Consider the following 12445-nt stretch of genomic DNA (forward strand, 5'->3'; position numbering starts at 1 on the left):
TTCCTAGTTTGAGAGATCGCAAAGGAAAAAGACCAAATTCCTTGCATAATATTTAATCAGGGAATAGATTTATAAATAATAATTGGGATTTACATTGGTTCTCACTTCGAGATTAAAGTGTTTCAGTATGTTTCAAAGAGCAGATACCCAACAAACATCTTTGTGCAGGAAAAGGAAATATTTCCTTAAACATCCTGCAGCAAACGTGACTGATTGAGCTTCCTTTTGCCTCTGCCTGGTGCGTTTCCCTTCTTTGCACAGACAGGATCTAACCAGATTTGCAGGGTATGAACTGCAGGTTACTTTCAAATTCATAACTATGAAATGGTTCGCTTAGCAGGACAAAGGCCAAGCCGGCAGACACCCTTTTTGTAGCTCAGCATGTGCATAGCAATGGGAGGGTGGCAAGGAGCTTTTGTTAATCTCAACCGAGCTGGCAAGAATGCTGCAAAATGAAGTCTTTGAAGATGTTTTTTTTCCTTCATTTTTAAAGCAACAGTTTGTTAGGAGAGCTTGAAAATCTTGCAAAAAAAAAAAAAAGTGCAAAACTTGAAAGCCCTCCCTGGCAGTCATGGAACTTGGGCAGGTTTCCTCACTAGCAATTAGCTTCTGCAGGTTCCTTTAACAACCATTTTTCCACAGGTTCTGTTCTGATCCATCAGAAATGTTTTTCCCCAGCTTCAAGGCACTTTACAAAAAAAAAAAAAAAAAGTGTGGCAGAAAGGATGAGGGTATCAGGTCAGGTTGGGGCTGATCCAAGCTACAGCCAGATTGTTTCCTTTGAAACGTGTAGGAATGGAAAGCTTAAAAAGCTTCATGCTTAGAGCTGTTCTCAAAATAGTTGGGACTCACACTCCACTTCCTAATGTGCTCACATCACAAGACCAGCTGCTGCTACTTGCTCTTTTGTCTGAGACTTCAGTAAGGAGCTGAGATATTTGCTGCTCTGCAAGGGAGCAGTCTTTCCGTCTGCTTCAGAGGGGACCCAGCTCTCCATCTGCCAGAGGCAGCCCAGGTAAAGGTGGCCCTTTGGGCACCCATGTCACACCCCATCTCCCTGAGCCCAAACAGTCCAGTGCCTTTCACAAAAAACAGTAACCCTGTTCAGGGATTGGTTTAGATGGTTTTATTTTTATGTGAAATTATAAATACAAAATAAAAATAATAAACAAGTGCTAGAGATTTCTCTTTTCATCAGGATGAGGTTCAGGCCTGATCCTGAGCACTTCCAAGTATTGAAAGTTCTGGACTAGGTCTTTGTTCTTAGAAAACAAAACAGCAAAAAACAGCTTAGACTTTTACCCTGAAGCCAGTGACATCAGTAGCAGAGTTCTCTCCAGTTGTTTTTTTAAAGCAGAGCAACAAGTCAACTGAAGGATGAGATTAAATATAGAAGCATTTTTTAAAATGGGCCCTACTTCCTGCTGGTGCTGTTGCAAGCTGCCCCACTGACCTCAGCATAAACCTTGTCACATCAACAGTGAGGTATGGGTTTGATAGGATGATGCTATGTTATCAGTATATCCACAGTTAGCACTGGCTTCTTCCAAGAGGTCTTGTGGTGTAGTTATTTCAGATTTTGGTTCTAAGAGGATCCAGCCCTGCTGTGACACAAAGCTCCATCTCCTGAAATTTGGCTTCTTAAAAACAAATTCCCTTCTAAGGCATGGGTTTCCCTCCTTCCTAGAACACCAGTTTTGGTGTGATTTTAGATGCCAGTGATGTGCTTTCACCTTTTGGTCAGAGCCCAAGCCCTGTAGCACTTCTGAAAGCTATACTGTACAGATACATGCAGGTGTGTCAGTTGGTGGGGATTGCTTTTTTGGTCTTTAAGACCAAAGAGTGAGGTCTGGGATTTGGGCTAATACCTGTTGAATCATTTGCTAGACACAAGAGAGTTGAGCAAGGGAGTCTATGGGCTAGATGACGAATACAGTTAGACATTACCATTTAAAATAAAAGATAAAGCAACCATGAAACAAATGAAGGCACCAAACCATTTAACAAGCCAACTTTGGTGGATTTCTTGCTAAATAAATGCATTTAAATACATTTACAGTTTACAGGGTTACACTTCTTAAACAAAAAAAAAAGAAAAAAGTTGCAATGATGAAATACATAATATTTCATTCTTGTACCAAAACTACATATCACATCAAAACAATATTATAGCTTTTATTTAAATGCAGACAGTATAAGAGCTGCATCTCTTCATAGAACAAAACTAGTTGTAGGCATATTGTTTTCTGATGGGCTCAGACCCTGCTCTTTATGTGTTTAAAAAGGAAAGCAGTGATATTTAAAGGGGTAAATCATGTCCTCTGTATGCAACACCAGAATCTGCAGGGGCAGGGCTGCTGTTTCTTATTCAGGTCTGTGTTCATATTGATACCACCAGGGATTTAAGTTTGCTAAGCAAGGCAACAGCACAGTTGATGTAGATCTGTCACAGATGCACAGTTACTGTTAGTCCGTAAGTCTTGATGTTATCAGGAAGTTGTAAGAGTTGACTCTTAGTTTAGAAGTGCACTGATTGCTACATGGCTGTGAGAGACCCAAGAGGTTGTAGTGCTGTGCTCTGAGGAATAGGAACAGCACTTTTCTTTGCTTTTGGCGGAACTCTTCTTATGGCGATACAGATGTTGCCACAATCTGTAGCAGAATTCTGTGTCGGTTTAAAAGTTGGTTTAAAAGTACAAGTAATCTACATGGAGGAGCACCCATTAACTCCTCCTTCAGAAAAACCTGTCTCTGCAGTGTAAAATGCAAAGGTGTGTGCTAATATTCCAGGCTGTGCTGAAATCCAGCAGGTGTTGAGCTCAGAAAATAAGTGTTATGTTGCCTAGAGCACCTTCCTTCAAGCCTGCGCAGTGTTCCGAGGGCCATACGGAGGAGCTGAGAGCTGTGAGAGCCAAAATTTCACGTCTCCCAATCAGCCTGCATAAAGTGTCCATCAAGATGTTTGATAAAATTTTTCTAGCAATTTCTTTGCCTCATTTGTTAAATGAAGGAAAGCGCGTGTTAACAAAGTTACAGTGGGGAGCCAAGCAAGTGCATGTCCAACTGAACGCACAGTTCAACACCGGCAGCAAGTGGGGCTTGGTGAGAAGGCCATGAGAGCTGTTTGTGCACCCAGCCATCAACATCTGGGGAGATTTTTGTTTCCAGTCTCCTGTAGTGCAGATGAGAGGCTGCAGAGGGATGCTCCGCTGGAGCCAGAACATACAAAGATCTCCTAGGTCTCTGAATCTAGTCCTCCAATCATTCTGGCAATGAGTTCATATTCAAGTAAAAACAGAACAGAAGTTGAGGGAGAAGAGATGAAGAACCTCGAGGGATGAAGAACCTAGTGTAATCTGGTTTGTACTCCGCTAAACGACAACAATTGCCTGAAACCTCTTTGAAAGGCTTCAAAGACACAATGCATTGAAACAACTTCAAGGAAACCAAATGCCTTTCTCAAAACAGTTACTTGCCTGCGGGATTAAAGACTAAGGTTAGTCTCATGCTTTAGACAGAATCCCTAGTTTAGTTATCTAAATACAAGAACAATCCCCCTCTAACCAGTGAAAGTCCCAGCGGGAACAGCCAGAGGCAGGTTTTCAGCAGAAAAAACGAAGACGGGAAGCTTCTGCAGCAGTGCGCTCCCGGCGGCACGATCCCACCGGCCTGGCGGCGCCCCGAGAGACACCAGCAGCGGGAGCAGGCGGTGAAGTACTCACGAGTCCCCCACGGTAACGCCAGGGAAGGGCCGGGTGCGGCGGCGGGACCCAGGACGGGGCATCCCGGTAGACTTCGCCGCGGTTCGGCCGGGCTCCTGGGTCCTCAACGCCGGCCCGAGCCGGGAAGCCGCCGGTTCCGCTGTGCAGCCGGGGAGGGCTTGGCTCACCCCGGCACCGCGGGCGGTCAGTACCGGGCTCGGCGCTGCCAACTGCGGAGCTGCCGGACCCACCGGGCTAGCGGGCAGCAGGGCGCCGCCCTGGCTAGGGCTGCCGCTTTACGGGGGTCCCCGATAAGAAGCACCGCCAGGCAGGGTAGCGCCGAAGCTCACCGGACAGCTCGCAGCAGTCTGTCCGTGTCCCCGCAGGGCCGGGGCGGCGAGCGGAGCAGCCCCGCTCAGACGTAGTTCTTCTTGTCGTACTCGCCGTTGGAGGTGGGCCGCCGCGGCGCCGAGTACTTGACGGGGAAGGAGGTCTCATCGCGCTGGGAGCAGGAGCAGCAGCAGATGAGGCAGCCCCCGAAGAGCAGCAGAGCCGTGGCTGCCCAGCCGATATAGAGCGCGGCCCCCATCTCCCGCTTCTGGGACGACGGCACTGTGGGGTCATAGAAGTCGCTGATAACGATGTTAGCGAACCAGCAGAGCGGGACGAGGACCAGGACCCCGCAGAGGACATAGATGGCCCCGCCGGCGACCACGATGCGGGACTTCATCTTGCCGGGTCGGATGCAGTTGGTGCACTGCGCACCCACCACGGTCACCATCAGCGCCACCAGCCCCAGCAGCCCCACGATGACGGTGAGCGCCCGGCCCGCCTGCAGCTCGGGCCGCAGAGCCAGGATAGAGTCGTACACCTTGCATTGCATCTGCCCCGTGCTCTGCACCACGCAGGTCATCCACAGCCCTTCCCAGATGGTCTGTGCCACCACGATGTTCACGTCGATGAAGGCCGATACCTGCCACATGGGCAGTCCGCAGGCGAGGATCACCCCGACCCAGCCCAGGATGCCCAGCCCCAGCCCCAAAATCTCCAGCGCCGCCGAAGTCATGTTGGTGCCGCGCCGAAGCCTCCTGTGAAAGAACGGATCTGCACCACTGGCTCCGGACTGCAGCTGAGCCAACTCTACTCGCCGCCGCCGCCGGGCAGCGCTTTATGAGGAGCCGCGGGGCGCCCGCCCGCCCACCGCCCGGCCGGCCCGGCCCTTCCCGCAGCGGGGATTCGCGCGGTGGGCGGCAGCACCGCCCGCGCCAGTAAACCGCGGGGCTAGGGGGCTCCCGCTGGAGCTGGGGAGATGTCCTTCTGCTAGCCCCGGCGCCCGGCTCCAGGGGCAGCTCGCAGGCGCGCTGCCCGCTTCCAGTTAAGCGGGGCTGGAGTAATCTCGCCCTGGATTTCAGTCTCTCAGTCTTCTTCCTTTCAGAGTCGTCGTGTGGGTATTTTGTACTTACTGACAAAGTCCGTGGTCAGACGTTCAAAGAGGTCTTGCCAATGCGGACACCCAGCAGCACGGGTGTCCTGATTGTCAGAGCCTAATAGATCATTTTCCAAAAGACTAAGCATACTGACTGACCTGCATCTCTGCATCTTGCACACTGACAGGCAAAAGTGTAAGCAAGCACCACCACACCTTAGGAACCACCTGAAAGTGGAAGATCTTTGAATATGGGATTTGCACCAGTAGACAGATTCTTAATTCAGTCCAGGAAGAATAAGTGCTCCCAGTTTACACCAGTCATGAAACTCTGGTTTGCTATTGGAGACAAGAGCAAGGCATTCTATTTCAGTATATTGCCACAAAGATTTCAGACTTCACTTTACTATATCAATTACTCAAGTGCATTTAAAATCTTTCTGTTGTGTCAATGAGTTAAGTGTATTTACAAGAGGTTTTGTTAACAGGCCATGCAGGCATTGAATTGCTACAGTCTTTCCATGTGGACCACTGGCATCCTGGATTGTTCTTGCAAAAACCTTGCTTCAGTCTCTGCAGTTCAACAGCATCCTACAGTCCCCCAGGCTGGCAGATGCAGTTTGTGGTGCAAATGTTGCTGTTACAGCTGCAGTAGAACAGATCTCAGAGCATTCACAAGGAGCTGCAATCCAGTGGCTTTCTACTGGATGTGCTGGGAAAAGCTTGTTTTGATTTAAACTGGATTTGCTTTGGTTTATCATAAAATAAGTTTAAATGTTTTATACAGAATTGAAAGTTATGTTCATACTGACTTTTGAACTGACTTGACCAGATTTGGTTTCAGTTATCCTAGCGACGTCCTTAGTTACTCAGTTATCCAAAGTATCCTAGTTTAGAGATCACAGAGTTGAAAAGAGCACCTTTCCCACCCCTGTGTAAGCAGTTTTCTCTGTTGTACAGAAGTTTAGAGTACATATTATGGCATACATAGAGTTGTGATGGAAATACCAGGACTGATATGAATGCAACATGAATGGAAAAGTCTGTGAAGCAGAAGAGGCAGCACAAGAAATGGTAAGCAAAAGTTAAAGGAACCACATGCTTTGACAGCTGAGGACGTGACTGATGTAACGGTTAACACTGAGCAATGTCCTACTTACATCCTGACTGATGACTCTTCTGCAGAAGATCCCAGTGCTGGTAACAGGAAGATCACAGCACACTGGATGTGGCCTTTCACTTCTTTTGTTTTTTCCAACCAGAAGACAAACTTTAGCCACAAGACACCCAAAAAAAGAAACAGGAGAACATCAGCAGCTTGTGGACTGTCATGGTGTGGACAGGCTGAGACATGATGACTGCAGACTCCCATTGATTATCTCTGCTTGAGGAGCTATAAACATTTTTAGCGTCAAAAATACCTTCCTAACAGAGGCAGCCTGGTGAATGGAGTTAGAAGGAGTTATCTCCTCTTCCAGCTGTATATGAAATACATACAGTTTACTTCAATTATTTAAAACTGTACATTCCATTGTGCAAGTCCAGGAGGAATGTGTGACTGGGGCTGTGCAGTCTGTCAAACTGAGGCTGCTTACAATCACTCAGAAAAGTCCCTGGTGTCAGGGAGAGGAGAATGTGCAAAAGAACCAGCCACAGAGACAGAGATATCTCAGAGGTGAACAGGAAGAAACCCAGAACACAAGCTGAAGCTGGATAACATCTGTATTTATGATGATAATAATGATTACATAGAAAACAGCACAGAAGAACAATTAAAAAGTGGGGGGGAAGAAATGCCAGTTATCTTAGCCTGTAAGCACAGGAAAGCCCCACCCTTGCCACTTGCCTGGGAGCACAGAACTCCAAGTTTCCTCTGATAAATTGCCTGTGTGTGCTCCTGTGCCAGACGGGAGGCACTCATGGGGCCTTTGCAGCTGCCAGGCTCTTTGGGCTGAGAAGGGAAACCAGCACATGGCTTGTTTTACCTCTGCAGCCCTCACCCCACCTTCCCTTGCTACCTGTTACCGAGCAACTGATTCCTACAAATCACTTAATCCAAGGCAATTATTTCTCTGGGGAAATACATGCTTAATAATCACAGGGTAAATGAACCTTTCTGCTTAAGAGGCAGTTCCATTCCTGGTATTTCACCTTTGTCTGTTTGTTTCTTTTCCTTAACCCAGATATTAACTTTTACCCTGGCTATTGGCAACAACCTCCATTTTTAATTACTCTATTCCCTGATCCTGAAAGTGAGCCTGTTGCACAAACTACCCTTACTGAGCCCATTGCTGCAAGGTGAACACTGGTCTGCCTGGTAACTTACTGGTAACTTGACAGACACAGCTGCTGGGGGCCTTTGGACCCCACCAGCTTCAGCACATTGTGGCTTCTGATGCTGTTACTGTCACAACATGAGGAGTTACTTTAGACTCCCAAAAATGAAAAGGTTCTGATTTCTTAAAAGGAAACACAAATCAGCACGATGTTTTGCTTGGGATGATAAGTAAAGAAATTGCTACTTTTAAGTTAAATCATTGCTGGTAAACTCTGGATTCCTTTAAGTTCAAAGGCATGACATTCTTGTAGCAAAGTAACTCATTAGCAAATGACCTTTAATGTCACTATATCTATTACTGCTCCAACTATGTATTTATTAAATTATTCGTGGGGGGTGGGTGGTGTTTATGGGGGGCTTTGCAGCCTGTGCAAATGGGAGGAAGTGGTATTCAAGCTGAGAACAATTGCACAGAAACCATACTATAGCAAGAGGGGCTTTGGGATTAGAGGTGATTGTGTTTTCACTCTTTTCCTGACATAATCAAGAGAAATACCAGGCACAGTTACTGGGAGGGCGCTAAGGGGGTCCAGGCTCTTCCCAGCATTGCTTGTCCCTGCACATGAGCCCCATGCAACAGCACAGAACTGCTGTGCCGAATCCTCCAGTCTTGCTAGGGTTTTGCTCAGCCCTAAAGCATCCCAGTAGCAATGTAGGTTTGTTTTGGGGGACCTGAAATGTAGCTTGCAGAGCACGCTTGGTTTCTAACTTGCATAATGTCCCTTATCTACATGCTTCTGCTGCCTAAAATGTTAAGCGTCTGGAAGACAGAGAAGTAAACGGCATTTGGTATTAAGCTTATGCACAAGCCTGGTATTGTTTGTAGGAATAAAACAGAGTGTGAGTCAAAAGATGAATTAAAAGTCCAGTGATCTCAAGACAGCTTACCATAACTTTTGAATCAGCAGAGGCAAAGAATCAGGAATCCTATTAGATACAGTTTTTGTATCAGATTTTGTCTTCTAATTATTTCTGAAATGAAGGCAAGGAGATTTATAAATACAGAGTTTTAGGCAGGGACTGTTCATTATTTAGAAAACTCTAGTTTTCTCAGTGAAGAGTACTCCTTTCTGAATTACCTTTTAAAATGCAACTGTTTTTCCCAAGAGAAGAGATTTAGTTGGAGCTGGAGTGCCCATATCATCTTCCACAGTAAGATAGGCTTCCTTGGATTTCCTGCATACTGGCAGTGCGAATGTGTCTTCAGACCAGTGTGACATATCAGAAGACTGACACGTAGGAATGAGTCCTTGTCAAATGAACAGGTTATTTCAAAATCAATGTGCACAATTTCACCATAGGACTTATCCCAAGATCATTTCTTTTGAAAACAAGCTGAAGTGGTTAACATGAAATTGTCACTTCCTCTCTTAGTTCATCTTTTGAACAAAGAGAAGCAATGGTTTAAAAAGCACTCCAAAATGTTGCAAGAGGGACCAGTAACCAGTAACTATGACTGGCACTAATGATGTAGGATCCAACACCTTTTTTAGTACGAGTGCTGCTGCTGCCCTTCAGAATTGAGAAATGGAAGCCCACGCTACTCTTCCTCCTCAGTGGTGATGTGACATAGCTCACGTAAAAGAAAGGGAAGAAACAAATATATGTAGTCGGAAAAACAGTGAAAGAGGTTACAAATCTGCTTCCAGTCTTCATATATTTGCTGCTGTATGTCTGTTCCAAACAAGCTTCCTTAGCCCTGTATCAATCTCTGCACTTCACATGCACCCTCTGCCTGGGGTTTCTTACTGAATTCCCACTAGCTCTGCCAAGGAGCCAGAAGCAGGGGCTTCTGGCTGGGCTACACATGGTGAGAATACTGAGACAGTGTTCTGAGCTCTTTCCACACATAAGGAGAAAATTAATTGTGCTAAACCATCATTAGAACTGAGTTCCTCCCTACTTGAATTCCTCTACACACAAACTTCTGGATCAGCATCTGAAACTTCCCCTTGGTTGAAACTGATCTTCATGTCTTACTAAAGCACCTCCCTGACAGGAACATTTCCAGTCACCACTGCCTGGACCTGCTGGGCTGCACTGGTGAGCTGCTGTGCACCTAACTCCTTAGCACCTTGCTTTCTGAATTTGGCTTTTGAGAGGATGCTGCGGTGTCACTGGACAGCCACAGATTTGTGTTAACAGTGTTTCAGGCCAGTTGATATGGTGAATGATGGCCCTTTCCCAAAGCTTAGAATGTCCCATCTGTAGATGAGCATCTAAAAAGCCTGATGATCCCATTAGCCAAGAGATCACATGGAATATACGCTTAGACCATGTAACTTCAAATACTTCTCCTTAATGTTATGGAGAGCTCTTGAGAATGTATTGAAGCTTGGCTGGAGAGAGGGGAAGTAGCTATAGGAAATATACATTGTTTCATGCTTATGGGCCCATTCTATGTCATGTTTCCTACCAGGAGAACTGTAATTTAATTTTGTCCTCTTCCAAAGTTAACCTCCTTCCACAGATTGTGGTGTACCAGGATCCTGGTAGATCTTTTTCCCATGTTAATTGTTGGGAAATCACATCAGATGTCATTTTGTAAAGAACAGCGTCAGCAGGGACAAATGCCATTGTTTTAAATATACATTGCAGATGTTGAAAGTAATTAGTAAAGATATGACCATGAAATTACTGAAAACTGTTCAGGACTAGCGATGGGAAACAACACATTTATCTAGTGTCCCAGGAAATCTGTGTTCCTGAGAATACGTGAGAGGTTTGGGACACCTCCTCTGAGAGTGATTAACTCTCAGTAGTGTTGTTGCTATTCTGTGACAAGTCTGAGACAAGCCTCTTCTTTAGGAATAGCACGCATCTGTTTTGTCAGTCCTGATTCCCTTCTTAAAAGTAAAGCTGGCTTCAGGGAGAGGAAAGGATGGTTGTTACTGGTGAAAAGATGCAAAAATGCATCTTATTCCAGAGAAAAGTTGTTGATTCTTCTTATTGCTTCTTGGTTGCCATAATTAGCATCTTGAAAAGCTAGGCTTGTGCGTGCTTGTAAATACAAAACCCCACTTCTATTCCTCTGAGACTACTATAATTCAAATGTAATCTTCATTTCCTATGGTGTGTTACTAAAAATGCATTTTTTTTTTTTTTTTTGCTTTTGGGGTTGGTTTTTATTCAGCAAGGGGAAACACTTATCTGTTGCAGATTTTCTTATGGATTACTAAATAACTTGTAAAGTAGCTTGTGTTAATAAATCCTGGTGCATCCACAGATAGTGGCTTCCTGTTTGTACATAAGCAGAGTTCCAGCCCTGAGCTGCATGCTTCAGAAGGGCTTAGCAGTGAAACCAGCTATCAGGGGACGTGACTTTCTGATTCCCAATGCAGCATGGCTGCAATAATACAGAAAATTGGAGATGTTAATATGGTTCACTCATTAGTGAGTCCTTAGATAAAGCACTACACAGCGGAGTATTTTGATCAAATCACTAGTTTACCAAATGCTAACAGAGAATGGGAAGTTTGCCCTTAAATTCCTGTCTATCAGCACACCCAAATACTGAAAATTAGCCTAGGGAATATTTAAATTACAGTATCTAACATTCACACAAGTTATGTTCAAAGTGCTTTTTTCTCTGGTAATCCTTTAAAAGGTGATGTCACCCACAGTGAGCTTGTAACTATTTATTTCTCACAGGCTTGGTCCCGGAGCCGTGTACTGTAATTTAGCAAAGCATATACAAATATTCTGAATCAACCATAAACTCAAATCTTAGGAAGTTAAAAGGGTTTATGCATATGCTTAAGAATATGTTGTTTAATCAGGACTTGAATACTTTTATCTTGGGGGTAGATCAGGAGAGATCAAGGTGCTCTGTGTCTTACAGTAGTGGGCCAGTATCTCCATGAATTGCTCTTACAGTGCAGCCACTACAGCAATCATACACAATTTTAGGCTCAAATTCCACATATTCAGCTATGTGAGGAGCAGACTCAACTAAAAGAAAATCAAGTTAAAAGGATCTTATAGCTGAAAAGAGACAGTTTTATTTTCTTTTTATAAGTTTAAATTTAATCAAAATAATGCAAGGGACATGAGACTGTTTTATCAAGACTCAGTTTTCAGTTACATGGTGGTATTTATTTTATTATAACCACTATCACACCATTCTCTATGTTAAGGAGCAGAACAAAAGAGAGAGTATTTTTGCTGAATGTATGAGGTACTTCTAACTTGCTGAGATGTGACTCCACACAAAGTTAAGATTTGAATTCAAGGAAGGACTCTAATTGTACTTTTGATAATGTAAACTGAGATGTACCAGAAACTTTTATAAAAGGCTTTTGAGCTTCCAAGGGAAGAATAAAACAAAATTCTTTCAGAAATAATAATTATGGGAATGGGTGATTCAAAGCCAGACAGCTGTTCACTGCGTTAACATCTCTAGGTTATTTAACTGTTTAGAAGGAACAGTGTTCTCCAATACAACAATTTCTTCTATTTGCACCTTTTCTAATAGCAGTGTGAGAAATAACAAATATGCTGTACATCTTTTGTGGGCATGCGTTCTCTCTAGGCTTCTGCAGTGCAGTATTTCAGTTATATGTAGCTAATTGTTTCAGTTCTGCTGCTTGGTGATCCTGCATGCTGTGGTTTCATAACGGGTCTCATAACTGCTTTCAAAAGTAACAAAAGTACATGTTCATAGCGCACTGTAAAACTCATTGTCACAGGATGCTCTTTAATGTCAAAAGTTGAGATGGGTTCAAAAAGCAACAAGAAAAATTCATGGAAGAGAAGACTATCAAGATAAAACTTCTGGCTCAGGAAGCTGCTGAGCTCCAGATTGCCGGAAGCTGGGAGGATACACAGACAGGACCCTTTTATCTTTTCCTAAGCATCTGTTACTGGGTACTGCAGGGGTACTGCACTGGTGAGACCTGACCTTTGCTCTTACCCGAAGTGCCCTTCCTTGCGTTACTTTCTGGCACAATGGGACTGTTTTGGGATGATTGTGACTTGCCT

At 44.7% G+C, this 12445-nt stretch overlaps 1 protein-coding gene across 1 annotated transcript; it reads right to left on the reverse strand.

The window, feature by feature from the left end:
- Positions 1-1111: 1111 nt before the first annotated feature.
- CLDN5 (claudin 5) lies at positions 1112-5055 on the reverse strand. The gene has a single exon (XM_061370828.1). It carries the CDS (start codon positions 4765-4767, stop codon positions 4117-4119), a length of 651 nt encoding a protein of 216 aa, XP_061226812.1. The 5' UTR covers positions 4768-5055; the 3' UTR covers positions 1112-4116.
- Between the last annotated feature and the right edge of the window lie 7390 nt (positions 5056-12445).

The sequence above is a fragment of the Neopsephotus bourkii genome, unplaced genomic scaffold (genome assembly GCF_033783945.1).
Source record: "Neopsephotus bourkii isolate Nb327-2 ecotype Australia unplaced genomic scaffold, CSIRO-AGI_Nbou_v1 NB_1542, whole genome shotgun sequence".
Classification (NCBI taxonomy): Eukaryota; Metazoa; Chordata; class Aves; order Psittaciformes; family Psittacidae; genus Neopsephotus; species Neopsephotus bourkii.

Bases quoted from the DNA above. Each gene is read 5' to 3' on its own strand.
- CLDN5 (XM_061370828.1), bottom strand. From the start codon at position 4,767: ATGACTTCGGCGGCGCTGGAGATTTTGGGGCTGGGGCTGGGCATCCTG.